The sequence below is a fragment of the Panthera onca genome, chromosome A2, assembly GCF_046562875.1.
Source record: "Panthera onca isolate mPanOnc1 chromosome A2, mPanOnc1 haplotype 2, whole genome shotgun sequence".
NCBI classification, from domain to species: domain Eukaryota; kingdom Metazoa; phylum Chordata; class Mammalia; order Carnivora; family Felidae; genus Panthera; species Panthera onca.
Genome location: NC_138340.1, coordinates 30,138,821 through 30,153,986, shown reverse-complemented (window position 1 = coordinate 30,153,986; position 15,166 = coordinate 30,138,821). Strand labels below are relative to the sequence as shown.

Genomic DNA, 15,166 nt, shown 5'->3' with positions numbered 1-15,166 from the left:
TTATCATAAGTGTCACAATATCCTTTTATCATAAATGTCAAAATAAAACATTGCCGTATAGCTCTACATATATTTGTTAACTACTCACTAAGTTCCAGGAGCTCTGCCAGGCACCCGAGCAATGAGCAAAAGCAGTCATGGTCCCTAGCTGGAAGCCTATGATAAGGTAGAGAACACAGGCATATAACAAGTAATTCCATTCTGCTGACTATGGTAAAGGCAAATGTAAGGCACTGTTGCAGGAATGCAGCACACGGAGATTTGACCTAAGCCAGGGTCTTTGATGCATTCCCAGGAAGAGATGTCCAGGAAGTCAAGGGCTGGTTCCCCAGAAAGAACTGTCTGGAGTATTCCCTGTCTTTGTTGAAGTGTTTACTTCTGTTGATCATCTTTTCAGATGCCCAACATCCTACCCCAGTGAGCTCGTGATCATGTACATAAAGGCTTATTTGGGGACTGCATGAATATTTAATAGTACTATTGAATCAGGGTTCTTGCTATAGTAAGTGACACACACACACACACACACACACACACACACATGCACACACACACAAAACAAAAGTAAAAAACTCAAAAAGCTTGAGTCAGAAAAGGGAATTCTTGCCCCACATAGCTAAGAAATGCCTGGACTCAGGAATAAAAAATTTTAGTGCGTTTTGATCTCTCCGACTGCTGACAGACTTCTTCAATGTGAGTGGGAGTCACAATAGAAGGGGTTGAGACCAGCGTGGTTATAGATAGCACCAGTTTTTTTATCCTAGTGAATGACCCTAGAGGAAAAAGAATTTGCCTTTCCAGGCAATTGTCTGACATTCCAGAGAAGGGCCTCATTGGCCCAGCTTGAGTGACATGTTCATCTCTCAGCCAATCCTATTGCCCAGGATGGTGTGGGGTGCTGTGGTTGGCCTGGCTTGGGTCACATGACTTCCTTTGTAGGACATTCCTGGACATTCCCGCCAGAACCATGTGGAGTAAAGAGGCAGTTCTCCTGAGGAAGTTTACTGTACATAACAGAGTCACAGATGTCTACTACTGTGTCTATCCAGAATTCAGTTCATTTTCCTCAGGTGCAACTGTCCAGTCTTAAGGACAAAGGCTGATTTGGGGTACAAAGATACCAAGTTGGAGAAGAAACATATTATAATAGCATTATTTCTTCTTTATTGATACAACGTAATTTAGGTAAAAATTACGTTAAATTATCTTACATCATTTTTAATTGCATCAAGACATCTGAAGTTGTTCTCTGGTTTGGAAGTTTCAGTTATGATGCTTACTATTCAGCAATTCAGCTTAGTATATTTGTTAAGTAACCAGAGGCTTTTGGTAAGAGATAGAGTTACTGTATAGTTTATATGCATTTGCAACTACAGAATATTTGTTCTTCCATGAAAGCACTGCATTGGGCAGAATCCACTGTAGATTTCCTTCCAGCAATATGTGAGGACCTGCCCTGGGTTAGGCACTGCTTTAGCCCCTAGAAATACAGAATTCAATGGGATAGGGAGAGACTGATGTTGAATATAATTTGCTATTTTTAAGGGCCGTATGTGCTCAGTAGAGGTACCAATAAAGGAGGTGGACCTTTGTTATGAAGGCAGGCACTCTCTTTGTTATGACACATGAAAGTATAACTCTTGTTATGAAGGAATCTCATAAAGGCTTCTGAGCAGGAGTAGGACAGGCTCAGATACGTGCTTTATGAGGTCACTCTGGCTGCCGCATGGACAATGAACTTCAGAGGAGGAGAGGTACTGAAGGCAGGCTGGCAGTCTTTGGCGACAGTTGAGGTAGAGATGATGAGGTGAATTGCATGTCGATCACCTTGGCAAGAGTGTGGGCACATGACGTTATACAGTGGGAGATAAAATAAGGAGACACTTTGGAGGTAGAATGGACTGGCCACGCCATCCTGTCCTTACAGGGGAGAGGCAAAATGGCTACAATGAAAAGAGTAGAGGAAATGATGCATGATTCACCCACCTCTTTACCACCATGTACTTCAAGCTGTGCTAGCGGCAAAATCTTCTGAAAGGGAGTGATGAAGATGTAAGACATGAAACGTATTTAATGGATAGCGTCACTGAAGCAATCATGTGGACTTGTGAACATGCGTTCAATGTATGGTCCACGGAGCGATCATTTTAGAGAGGCAGGGTCCTCTGGAAAGCAGGACATGTCTATCTGCTTATTCTGTTCCTACGCTAGCTCTGGTCTCCCCAGCTCCCAAGTCATAGCAAATTGCTACCCGCAAGTTATTTCCAGTGATAGGATAATCCTACCACTGGCACCTGCACCAACACATCAATAGGCTGGAACTTGGTAGTAAGTGGGTTTTCCATCAACCATCTCCATCTCTCATTTGATATTTCAGGGACTGGCAATGCGCTCACTGGAAGCAGAAATGGTCAGGTTATTTAAGGGCTAATTGGAGCGTCTCTCTCTCCTGGATGCTTCTCTTCCTTGGCTTAGCTGAGCATGTGGAGGAATTGTCTTTTTGTTTTTCTGCAGTCACATTTAACTCTCTCTCTGGAAGCCAAGCAGATTTAATTGTGTAAACATGAGCAATGGTAATTGGGTAAATGAAGTTGGAAACCAAGGTATGATGTTTTTGTTTTGCTCTGGGAGGAAAAAAAAAATAGGGAGCTTGTTTTTCTCTGGTGGCAAATCTCACTGTCAGAATTCTGGACAGGCACTTGGCAAGAGGGAATCCCTTTACAAATTCTCATCAAGACCCACTGAGCTGAAATGTGTCTCTGCTTCCTCGGGGGTTATGGATCAGCCCAGGGACATTTCATTTTTTTACAAACCACCAGGTCAGGTATTTCTCTACATAGGTTCAGCTACCTGGGGGAAAAGAGTAAGAAGTTACACACTCAGGTAACACACACTCGTCGAAAGAGCCATGAGGGTGTGTTACCAGTGACGTACCTAACTTTCAGCACAGCTGGAGGTAGAAGACCAGATTTTAAAAAAAACTTTAAAATACAGAGTGGTTTTTCTTTTTCCTAAAGCAAGGATCCACAGTGGCCTTCCTTTAAATAGCTTTAATTCAAAACTGATTTTTTCCAAATCTGTTTACGCACAATCTTTTCCAAACAAAAGGTTTAAATAAGAGGAGAGACTGATAACTAATTTTTTTTTTAGTCCTGCCTTCAAAACATTGAGGTGGTCCCACGATCAAAAGACCTCATCAACTTCTGCTTTTAATAGATGGTTTCACCAGAATATTCTTATTTATCCTTATTTCTCATGTTTTTTATTAATGTTGCTAGCATTACATTTCCTATAAGCCTGAAGTAAAATTCATTTTCCCAGTTGAAAATTTAAGCAAACCCAGAAGCGCACTTGGCAATGGAGTATGGCCCCCTCACCGTGCAGATTGCTTTATAAATGAGGAACTATTAAAAAGGAGCAGGTCTAAGGTTAATGAGACACTCATTAAAGGGAGAGAATTGTAAAGCTGACAGTGCTCTGTGCCTGTATTGAAGGAGAGGCTATTGTTATAGGATGCTTGCTGTGCTGATATTGTAAGCCACATGACAGATGGGTCAAGTGCTGATTACAGTATTCTAACATTTGGAATAGCAAGTAACATATTTGATAAGCTGGCAAGTTTTTATATATGATTCAACCCACAATATAAAAGCCACGAGAATTCCAAACTGAAAATAATTAAATGAGCTGGAAACAATCAGATACCACACATTTCTGTCCCCCCCCGCAAAAAAAAAAATGACAGATTTTGACATGTTGAAATTCCACAAAGGGAGCAAGAATATTCCCTACCTCACTGGAACTAATAATGGCCCTTCATCTGCTTTTGTAGAGCAATTCATTCCTGCCTCCTCACAGTGTCGGAGATAACAATAAACATTTGTAGGCACCTTAGGCTTTACAGAGATCTGTCCAGCATTGTTTCATTTGCTCTTAGCATCATCCCTGCGAGGTACATAAGAAAGATATTAACATTCGCAGTCTGCAGCTGAGGAAACTGAAGCACAGGGAGGTTTAAGTAGAAGGTGTAAGGTTGCCTAAGAAGGTTAGGAAGCATGTTGAAGGGGAGAAGCCAGATCTTCCAGCTGTGAATCCATAAGTCTGATCGTTGGAAAAAGGAAGCAGCTGTTAACACAGAGGCGTTCTTCATTGAACAAAAGTGTATCTTCTCTCTGCCAATGATGCTGCCACCATCATTCATGTGTATCCGTCTGGATAAGGGCATCCAGTATTTGCATTCAGCCTCTGAGTGTCTCGGTAGGGTGGTGCTGGTGACGCTGGTAAGAGTCCCGTCCCTTGTCGCACAATGTCACGCCTCTGTAACATTGCAGTGACTCCTAGAAAGGAGCAGCTCTCCATTTGTGTTTTATCACATTTGCTTGTTGTTCTTTTCAGAGTCTGTCATCTTACTTGTCACCTTTGTAAAAAGTCACTTTGTCTCTTTACTTTTTTTACTGTCTCTCCTCACCTACCTGAGCAGCCCCCCCAGCGCCTCCTGGGCCTCCTCCACCCTCCCAAACGCAGACCAGCATGCTATCTCAGAGGCTCAAAGGCATGCCTAGGCCAAAACCAAGTACTGTAAACTTCTACCGTTATTGTACTCAGCAGCTTTCTAGCTTAGTTTGCTTTTCCGTTCATTTTCCTTCTGGAAATTTTGTTTCGGTTTGGAACACTGAGCTGCGTGCGGCTCCGGCTCTCGAGTGTGACACTGTAGGTTTTGAGACAGTCGAAAGAGAGCATTTATTTCCAAATGTCCACATTTTTTTTTTTGTCTCTAGCTATGTCTGACATATGCAACATTTTCAAACCTCAATGTCAGCACAAAATAACATTGTTGCATAACATTTTGCATGACGATTTTTTTTTTATATGTTCTGAGCTTCAATTCTGTTGTATGAAATGTTTACTAAGTATATTGTAGTTCTAGTTCCCTTTCCTCAGTGCTCCAGCGGGTACACGATTGGGAGATAGGAATGTTGCAATACATTTCAAGACAGCGGAAGTGACAAAAAAAAAAAAAAGTCATGTTTAAGCACAAATTTCTCCTTGACCTCTGCTGGGGGAGGGGGGAGGGAGGACGTGCTACAGGATTTTGCACAATATTTTCTTTAAAGACAACATCGTAGACAAGTTGTTTCCAGTACAATTTTTGCCATTTAGCTAGTCAGTTAGCTACGCAAATGAAGAGGAAAATAGTATCTTGTCTCAGCAAAGTGGCTTGATCTACAGATAATGGAATTGCAGCTAATTAATAGTAAATGAAAATCTGCTCCATGGGTTAATTGGAAGATCAAGCATCCTACATTAAAGGATCCTTAACCTGCTTATGTTAATGGTTGCCTGTTAAAGTAAAATTGCAAAAGGTTTTATTAAACATACTGTTTGTATATATACATCAGGCATACACATATCTGTGTACATGTGCACACACTTATAGAATGGCTGCATGCACATATACACTTTATGTGTATCTATCAATATATATTGTAGTCAATCTAAGAGTACTGCATATTAAAACAAATCTTCAGGTGGTCCTAGCTTAAGCATCTTGGATTTCTCCAGACATGAAAATCATTCACAGTTTTTTTAATAAAAGTACGTACAAATGTTGGTAGGAATTATTTCATGTCTATATCATGTGTCACGTACAGCTAGAATTCCCCCTAGATTTGGTGAGTATTCCACCCAAAAGGACAATGTTCTTTATTCTTAAAGCTAGAGATTTCAAAGATGTGCCCCAAGTGGGATTTCCTGCAGATTTGTATTAATGTGCAGGCTTGTCTGGTTACTAGAAAATGTCTGTAAGTGTGTGATGTGTGTATGTGGGTGTATGTGTCGAATGGGTAATAAGCATAGGATGAGGAATTTGCAAATTGATGTGTAAATGTGAATATCAACTAATAAAAAAGAGTAGCTTATGCATATTTACTATCAAAATGCAAATACCTCATTCTACACATATTACTCAAACATATATACACAGTATGTTTGTAGAAATGCCTGAAAGTCTCCTGATGAAATTATGATAGCCCATTTATGAAATTATAAACGGGCCTGGTGCCCCCAAAGCACAGAAATCAACCTTGTCGCTCTTTATCTCTCCATACAGTCATTGCTCTGGACCAGGCGATGAGCTATCAACCCTAAACTCTTCACATGTCCTCGCCCTGAGTGTCAGATATTCCCTGCCTGATCTGCACACTTATGTTCCCTGGTACCCCCTCATGCCCTAACCCTACCCAGCCATTTCCACCTGTGTGCGGTACAAACCGTGGAGTGTCCCATTGGCCTGAATCCAGAAAGCCCGCTTTCGCTCCAGTCGTGGGACTTTGTTGGACTAAAACTCCCAGGACCTCGACAGTCTTCCCCAACCCCATCTACCATTCTTCATTCCCATTGGCTGAAATACTCTTTATACAGTGGTTCACTGAATTTGGTTTTCATTATTAAATCCCACATTACTACTCGTCTGATGTTCATTGCCTGTCTGACAAACGTACAATGGAAAATGAGATGGCCCTTTTAAATTTCTTTTGTAAATTCGCAGTCACCTATTTGTTTAAACCTCATCTCCGCGCCCCCCGCCCCCTGCACCCCCCCCCCCCCCCCCGCCCCGGCCAAACAACAGCATAAACAACAAGAAAACCTTCCTGTGAAGTTTTAAGTAATTTTCTCTAGTTAGAAAAATCCTGACGCCAAAATATATCTGCTTTAGAGGAGTGGATAAAAACAAGTTCTGGCAGTCTTTTTGTGCACATATATAACCTGGCTGTGGAATCACACTAACGGATCCTACTGCCATTTTACCCCGTGTGCTCCCAACATCTCCGAGGCTTCAGAGTTCGAAGGTTTAAACATGAAATAGAGGATCCCCTGTGGGTTCAGACTGGTTGAATTCAAGCAATTTCATTGGCTAGGAATATCATTACATTTTAAATAAAAAGATTTCCCCCAGGAAAAAAAAGTTTCTCATTTTTGGTAACATAATGACATCACCAAACATTCCTGAATCCGCTCTTGGAAAGACTCACCCTGAACCAGGGTTCCGTTTGGTCTTGGGTCAGATCAAAATACAATGCTTTCAACATAATAAAAACTAACAACAAAGAACCAGTTTTGAGTACATTATTGCCACCACCCCCCCACCCCCCAAATAAAATTTCAATCCTACCAACCAGTGGCACAGACTACCATCCCTTCCTCCAGTCCTCTACCCCCAACGCCCTTTTAATGATTCTATCCTGTCTTCTACCTAATAGCTCAGGAATGTCCGTTAGCTTTCAGTTTCCTCCCTGGACAACTTCAAACAGCCAGACGTTTGATTCTGTTTGTTCCAAATGAACATTCCAATACCTGTTAAACATGCAGACCTGTAATGAAAAACAAAGCTGAAGTACCAAACGTTCAGGGACAAATCCAGGAAACAAATGTCACAGCAGTCAGGGGTCAGAGTCCTGCCTCAGGTAGCGCGAACACAGTCTAGAGAGTGATGTAAGATAGTGCATTTATGCTGTCTTTAAAGAACGTGTGTACAAAATGTCACTCAATTGGAAATGGGCTGTCATAAACTTAATATAGCCTTACTATGAAAATTTGCAGCTGGAGCACTGCTTTTTCTTAATATGTATTATAATGAGGATGGTGTTAATAACAAAATGGCTTTATGGTCTGCTCACTACTAATTACATGGCACTGGACATTTGCATGAACCTTTAGAAAAAAAAAATTGGTGATGATTTGAAATGTCTTATCCACTAGTTCTAATGGCCGCAAAACTAGCCCGAAGCTCTCACTGAATTTTAACACCAATTCTTGTACTACAGAAAATGTAGGCCGATTAATCACTCCTGCCAAAAAGCTCGAAGACACAATCCGTCTTGCTGAACTAGTCATTGAGGTTCTCCAACAGAATGAGGAGCACCACGCGGAGGTGAGTGGGCCGGGCGGGAAGTTGTTTCTCTGGGTGTCCCTTAGCGGGAAAGTGCAGACCCCATCCTCCCAGCAATTCAAACCAACGAGATGCCTTAACACACATGTTCTTTTAACTGGCCTTGCAAAGAGAAGGCGAGTGGAAGTTTTGCAAGGAGAAGCCCTTGGAAGGTCGTTTAAAACAAACAAAAGGTGGCTACATGTTATACATTTCAGCTTTAAGTTTTCAGATGTTTCTAACAACAAGCAAAAGAGGTGAGTGTATTTTAAAGATAACATGTATTCCAGCAGCACAAGGTTATCGTCGGGAACACACACGATACTTTTTGGTCTTTTGTGGTTGTTGTTGTCGCCACCACTGTTGTTTTTATTTATTTTATTTGGTGTGTGGATCGCAGGCCATGTTTTTGAATTTATCTCTGTAACTTACTCCGCTCGCACGAGAGCCTTCACTGGTTAATCTCGGATGACCTAGGTTGCTAAATGCAGTGACGGAAGCAGATTATTCTGTGTTGTTCAACTTGTCGATTCTCCAACATACATCTGAATAAATACAGCCTACTTTTTCTTTTTCTTTTACGAACCACTGTCAAAACGATCGTTTTGATAATAACTGTAAACTAAGGGATTTCAAGGCTAACTAAATCCCAAAACTGCAAGGACTTAAACAACCCAACACTTCCAAAAGAAAAAAGATCCCAGGATTCCATTATGGTCAAACTATTTTGTCACTTCCTGTTTCAGAAACCGAGATTTAAAATTGCTCTTAAAATAACCTTTTTGAAAATTGCATTAATTTTCGCTCTTCCTCTCCATTCAGTTCTGCAGCAAGAGGGGAACCAAGGCACTCCATAAAAGCAATTTCTCAAGCACTTAAAATGATCATTCCCATGATACAGGAAAATTGACAGTATAGTTACATAATATATAATACACCATAAATCCAATCGTCCCGACTAATGCCTGATTGCATATTTAAATTTCCTCCCTGTTTTTCTACTGTTCCACTCAATCACGGCTGATCGTGGCAGGGAAAAGAGGTATGTGACTAAGCCGAATGAGCCAGCCACCTGCTGTCATAGTCTGTGCATGCCCTTCCAAGTATCATGTCTTCTACTGGGATTTTTCCTGGGTGCTCCTGCTTTCTAACACTGACCCGAGGAATGTAACGGCAACTTCCAGTGGACTGCTTGTGAAATGGCCCTCCACGGCAGGGTAAATGTGGGGGTTCTCTTGTGCGTGCATGAAGCGAGTGATATACTTAACAACAAGTGCAGTTACATCCCGACACGCGCCTTCTACCTGCCTGGATCCTGTCCTTAGCCTGTCTTAGTTTCCTACGTCCGTCTGTACTTACCTTTACCACAGCAGTTGAGTACCGAATGTAGTAACCAGTAGCTAGCCAGAGTGATACTAATCTTCCTCTACAACTGTCTGTATGTGAATCATATATACAGTATTTATATATAGAGAGAGTGTCAAAGAATCATCCCCCCCAAAACCCTCCTAAGAACGGGGTGAAGACCCTTTGAGGCGAGTGTAACTAACTCCAAGCGGTGCACAGCCAGGAATGAGAAGAGGGGCCAAATCAACCCCCTGCAAACCTGGAAACTAGGACCTACCTCCAGACATATAAAATTAAGTTGGGCTAGGATAATTTTTTTTTTCGACTCCATCCTAGAGGACATCCTTTTCAGATTGGGGGCCTTGGGGGTTTTGGTGACGGTAAGTACGTTCTTTCTGGGTGTCCACCGAATCATTTCCAGAGCTCCGCAGGGGTTCTGGCCTGCCCTCCCCTGATTTGGATGTTGAGGCTTTTCCCATGATGCCAAACCGAATCTACACATTTCTAAAGACCTGGATACGAAGAGGATGGCTTTCCTCAGTCACAGCTGTGCTGCTGTGCTTTTAACTAAAAGAAGAACAAAAGTGACAGACATGCTTCATTTGTAATCACGTGATACTCTCAGGCTGCTACAGGCTAAGGAAGGATGGATATTTTCCTAAATTACTCAAAAGAGGTACCAAAGGGAAGCTGATATTACAAAGAAGACGTTTTTGTTTGTTTTACTTTTCCAAACAAGCACTTTTCTCAGTAAGCGCTAATCATCATCTTAAACTGCCCTAATAACCATCATCATAAAAATATTTTAATCTTATGCATTGAAAAGGCATTCGGGGTAAGTAAATAGGGTAGGAATAAATCCAATTCTGTTTCCATTAGAAGTTAGACTGAAAACTTCAGCACACTTTGGAATTGGGAGACTTGATTCGGTTTTAGAGACGTGTACAGGATCATTTCCTGAATTAGTAATTTCACCCAATCACAGAATTTCATGAATGGATCAAAAGTTACCTATCTGCTAAGCACCGAGGCAACCTACCTCAGTGCTTTTTGGGAGAACAAGGAAACATAAGGCAGTCTTGACCTTCAAACAATACAGTGCATAGTGGCCAGGAGCTCGGGTTCTGTGTCAGAGAAGCTTGAGTTCGAATTCCAGCTTTACCTGCCCCTTGCTTTATGATCTCGACCTGGTTGCGTAACCTCTCTTATCCTGTAAATGAGAGAGAATAATAGAATCTACCTCAGATGGTCGTTTGGGGATGGAAGTCCGCATGAAGTAAAGTGTCTGGCGTTATGCCTGGCACGTAGTAAGTCCTCAGCAAAGCTTGGCTGTTGCATTTTTGGGGACGAATTGCTAAGGAAGCCAAATATATTGAGTATGTGATCATGAAAAGGGACAAAACTATGTGGAAAGTGTCAAGTGAAAGGTACAGACAGAATATGTGGAAAGAAGAAGGGGCTCTTTTCAAGGTGGAAGCATCCAGAAAGGCACCGTTTGTTCGGAGCGTTCACTTACAGATTGCAATCACCTGGAAAGCCCTTAAAACTTACTGATGCCAGGGTGTCACCCCAGCTCGAGGAGTCAGAATCTCACGGGGAGGAGCTGAGTATTAGTAATTTGTAAAACTGCCCAGCTGATTTCAAAGTAGAGCTGGGTCGAGAGCCCCCTGGACTACAGCTAACGAAGTAGAATTTGCTCTGATATGTTTAAGACGAGGTTTGGCTGCCAAAAAGAATGAAGTATGAAGATTTTTTTTTCTACTGACCAGTCCTCCTTGCATCTTCTCTGATCGCTCAGATACACTCAAGAAAATCACTAAACCCTAAGCATGGATCTCGGCCGTGGAGCCATGGCGTTTCGTGGCTCTACACAAACAAATGTGACAAGCAGACTTGCCTCCCTCACCAAAAAAAACCAACAATCCTTAGAATCATCTTTAATTCCAGTACAAAGTAATTAAATACCCCAAGAGAAAACATTCTCATCAGCTGGAACTATGTCACACATACACGCATGCACGATACGGTGGTAGTTGTCACATTTATTTCTTAATCTCAGCTTAATTCTGCTCTGAGAGCTGAAGTTATTCCCACATGCACGCACACACATACACACGAATAATGCCTTCACGTATCAGTGCTCTCCCTTTCCAATCTCTCTCTATGTATACGTATGTATATGTATATATGTATTGTGGTACACGAAGGGGTACATATATACATGTAGTTTGTGTACAAAATAGACAATGTGTTCAGTGTGGTGGACTGTATTCCTAAAGCATACATCTTTGCCTTTAAATAGTGAAATGAGCGGGTAAGTATTTAGAAGCCAAAGCACAGCTCCTTATTATCTTTGGAAAAGATCTCCAAAGGCTTCGGATGCCCACAGACTTTGAGTTCAGTCGTGTACCAAAGTAGCATTCACCTGTATGAACAAGCGTGAGATAAATATAGTTGTTAGGTTTTGTTTTGGTGGTTTTTTTAAATTTTCAAGCTTGCCTTGCCCAACCCAGTCACACGGATTCTGTTCATTTGATTGAAATTATGATAATGGCTTTTTGGTTGTGACTGCCCTTGCCAGAATCTTTTCTCCAGAACCTCCTGATGTGGTTCTGGAAGAATTACCTTGGGTGGACAGAAGTAGATTTGGTCTTCATTTCTCCTACAGCTATTATATTTAAATGATCTTGACTTTAGAATCCAAAGTTTCTCTGCCAGACTTCAATAGTGATCATTCATATCGTAATAGTCATTGTTCTTTGTAGGGTTACCTATCCATATACCTATTCATGCAACAGCTATAGATAATTGCTCAATTTTATGAAATTCCAATGAGGGACTAGGCTCTCTATAGATAGAAGTGGGTGCTTATTTGGGCCTCTGGTTTGCAACATTTCAATAAACCTAGTAAGAACCAGGCGTGAAGTTGGGCTAAGAAATTTGGAATTTCAAACATTTAGGATTGGTTTTTTGTTCTTTTTTTTCTCTCTCTCTTTCTTTTTCTCCACACCCCGCCCCCCCACCCCCGCCCCCGTCATCCTAGAGCAAAATCATATCTGAGTAGGCAACTCAGTCTTCCCAGTAACTGTTTACTTGGACTCACCCTGAAGCTATAAAGTTCATAAAATAACTAATGAGGAAGTACCAGCCAACATTTGGCGTCTTTGTGAAGTTTGCAAATCTCCTGCCTCAGGATTAATGAGAGTCATCCCGCCATCTAGGGGTGGGGGTGGGAGTGGGACTCCAGCAAGTTCCAGTATTTTCAAGGTCTCTGCCCAAAACACAGGTGGCTGGGAGAGCTCCGGGGGTGGGCGGAGGATTTCTTCCTCTGCCGGATTTAGCCAGGTAGTCAGTGTGGAGCCAGCCCCACACCCCAGGGCCCTCGTGCCCAGGCAGGAAACCCACAATAAAACCTCATCGATTCAGACACAAATCCTTGTGGCAATTCAACTGCAGATGTGGCTCTTTTCATTTTTCTGAAGTGGAATGTTTGACATGATCTCAACTTTCTCTGGAAATTCTAACGGCTCTTCTCACAAGTTTTATCCCAGGACCTCTGAAGTTAAAGCTTCTATCTCTTTGACTTCACTTTAAGCATCAGTGGGTCTATGGTTATCAGAAGTTTTAAAAAAACTCTACATTTATGAGACACTTATATGGCAACCAGCGAACGCCTTTGACTTTCATGCCCAAGTACTGACTGCATTTGAAAGCAGTAAAATGATATCTCTTTTTAGAAAACCCCATAATGTAAGCTTTTTTGCTGACAGGCGAGCATCTCTCTTCTCTCCTTACTCTGAGTCGGTGAGGTTTTACTGTAAGTTAAAATGGAAACAGCAGGTGTCAATTTCCAGCCACGCTGACCTTGCAGAATGGTCCATGACTTGATTTTTTCCATTTAATTTGCAAACCAGCCACATGTTGATAAAGGAGAAGTAAGTAAAATGAAATCTCATGAAAGAAGAGAGGTGGACCCCTATTCTGCCTCCTAGTGGCTGTTAGAATATCCCCAAATAACTAATGAATCACAGAAGAGCTTGGCCATTGAACAAACTCTTTTCATTTATGGAATTATTTCCATAATCATCTTTCATGTTTCCAAACGCCTTCCCATCTTTTTTGTTGGTGAATGCTCCGGAAAGTGTTTCCAATGTAAATACTTTACGGCATTGGGTTGGGGGCTGGGGGACAAGACGGGCAGCCAATTTGCTTTTGTTTCTCTGCTCTCTTTGAAATCAGGAAAAAAAAGGGGGGGGGGGGGCTGTTGACACCGCCACTCATTCTGCATGCTCCCTGCCAGAAATGATTAGTCAACATGCATGCATGCCTTTGAATGGCATTCACATCTGGCCTCGTCCGATGCGAATGTTGTCCCTGAGACCCTGCACAATGATTTCCAAGGACCCACGTGCATGAAAATGAGTTACTTCACTGATATTTTTTGGTTTTCAATGTACATACATGTCCGGCCCCCAGAAAAGTAAGTCCTGATCTTACTGAGTGCTTCCTAGCGTAAGCCTGATCTTCCCTACAGGCAGGATGCAACACCAGAGGCTCCCTGCTGAAAGAGATTTTGACTCAAAAGTTTGGTGACAATTGGAACAATGGTTTCCTTTGCCTTGGTATGAAATAGGAGTGACATTACCGATGCATAGAGAAATAATGAGTTGCTGAGCTTGTATGAGACCGTAGACCTTTAAGCCCAGATGTATAGATGTAAGTGAATAATAATTGCAAATTTTCAAGTTAGACCAGCAGAAAACCCATAAACACAGTGAAGAAACTCCCAAATTCGAATACCCTAGAGCAAGAGCTAGCCAACAGCAGTGACAAAGAGCATGACTCAAAACGTACTGGATTATTGTAAATTGAACAGAAGTTCCACGTCTGCCATTCCTCCAGCTGCGTCCTCTGACCAGCAGATCAGAATACGTTTGAAGGCAGGCCTGGAATTATGAAAAGCATTGCCTCGGGACACGTAAAAGCCCACTTGTCTGAAAAATGCTGTTCTTTTTACAATAAAGTCACCAAACCCTGCTGATGCACCGTTAATCTTGACCAGTGAGGACTTGACTTCACATCTTCAGTGGGAGAGAAAAGCTCATCGCCTCTTTGTCTGTTGTTTTTCTGCCAAATTTCAAAGGCCTTTGCGTGGTGGTCAGACTTGATGGTGGAGCATGCGGAGACGTTCCTGTCACTCTTTGCAGTGGATATGGATGCGGCGTTAGAGGTGCAGCCCCCAGACACATGGGACAGTTTTCCACTGTTTCAGCTGCTGAATGATTTTCTCCGTACTGATTGTACGTATCGTCTTCGACTGGTTGACTTTCCTAAGTAGTGTGCAGATAAATAGATCAATAATAGGTAAATAAACAGATCAATGAGATGTCTCCTCTGTCCCAGGCAGACTACAGGCTCGTGAACCCCCTTCGTAGTTTTCTTATGACTTTAAAAACAACACAAGCTTACAGCTGATGGCCATTCTCGTTCTTCCAACAAATGTCCTGTTACAGGAAAGCCCTCTCTTCCCTAGGCAGGAGAGCTCAAGAGCTGTGTGATAAGTGGGACCCATGCCTGTGTGTTGTATTTGCTTTTGAACAAGCTAATTAACTTAACCTCTTCACATTTTGAAATTTTTATTGCAAGATGTTTTCTAGATGAAAAACAATTTCCAGCTAAATAACACCCCAACCGTTTCAGTACCTTACAGCAACACATAGCCATAAAATAAACCTTCCTTCCAAGAAGTGATGAAGGAGGGGAGGGGGACAGAATGCTCTTTCTTTCTGGGCATGTCACGGGAGGGAGGGGAGTGGGTGCAAGGAAAACCTGAAAAACAGTTGTCGATTATTGTTTTCACTGTATTTTTAGAGTTAATTTTTTTAATTTTTT

At 41.9% G+C, this 15,166-nt stretch overlaps 1 protein-coding gene across 16 annotated transcripts in view; it reads left to right on the top strand.

The window, feature by feature from the left end:
• Nucleotides 1–15,166, top strand: part of CADPS (calcium dependent secretion activator) — a 476,502-nt gene that overhangs the window by 365,880 nt on the left and 95,456 nt on the right. For 8 of the 16 annotated variants that reach the window (XM_060631484.3, XM_081794958.1, XM_060631478.3 and 5 more), the window contains 3 exons: nt 7,824–7,930; nt 13,189–13,209; nt 14,418–14,574. In XM_060631484.3, coding sequence (XP_060487467.1) covers nt 7,824–7,930; nt 13,189–13,209; nt 14,418–14,574 — 285 coding nt within the window. The remainder of the gene's footprint in view (nt 1–7,823; nt 7,931–13,188; nt 13,210–14,417; nt 14,575–15,166) is intronic. The other 8 variants (XM_060631486.3, XM_060631490.3, XM_081794959.1 and 5 more) reach the window with 1 other exon arrangement.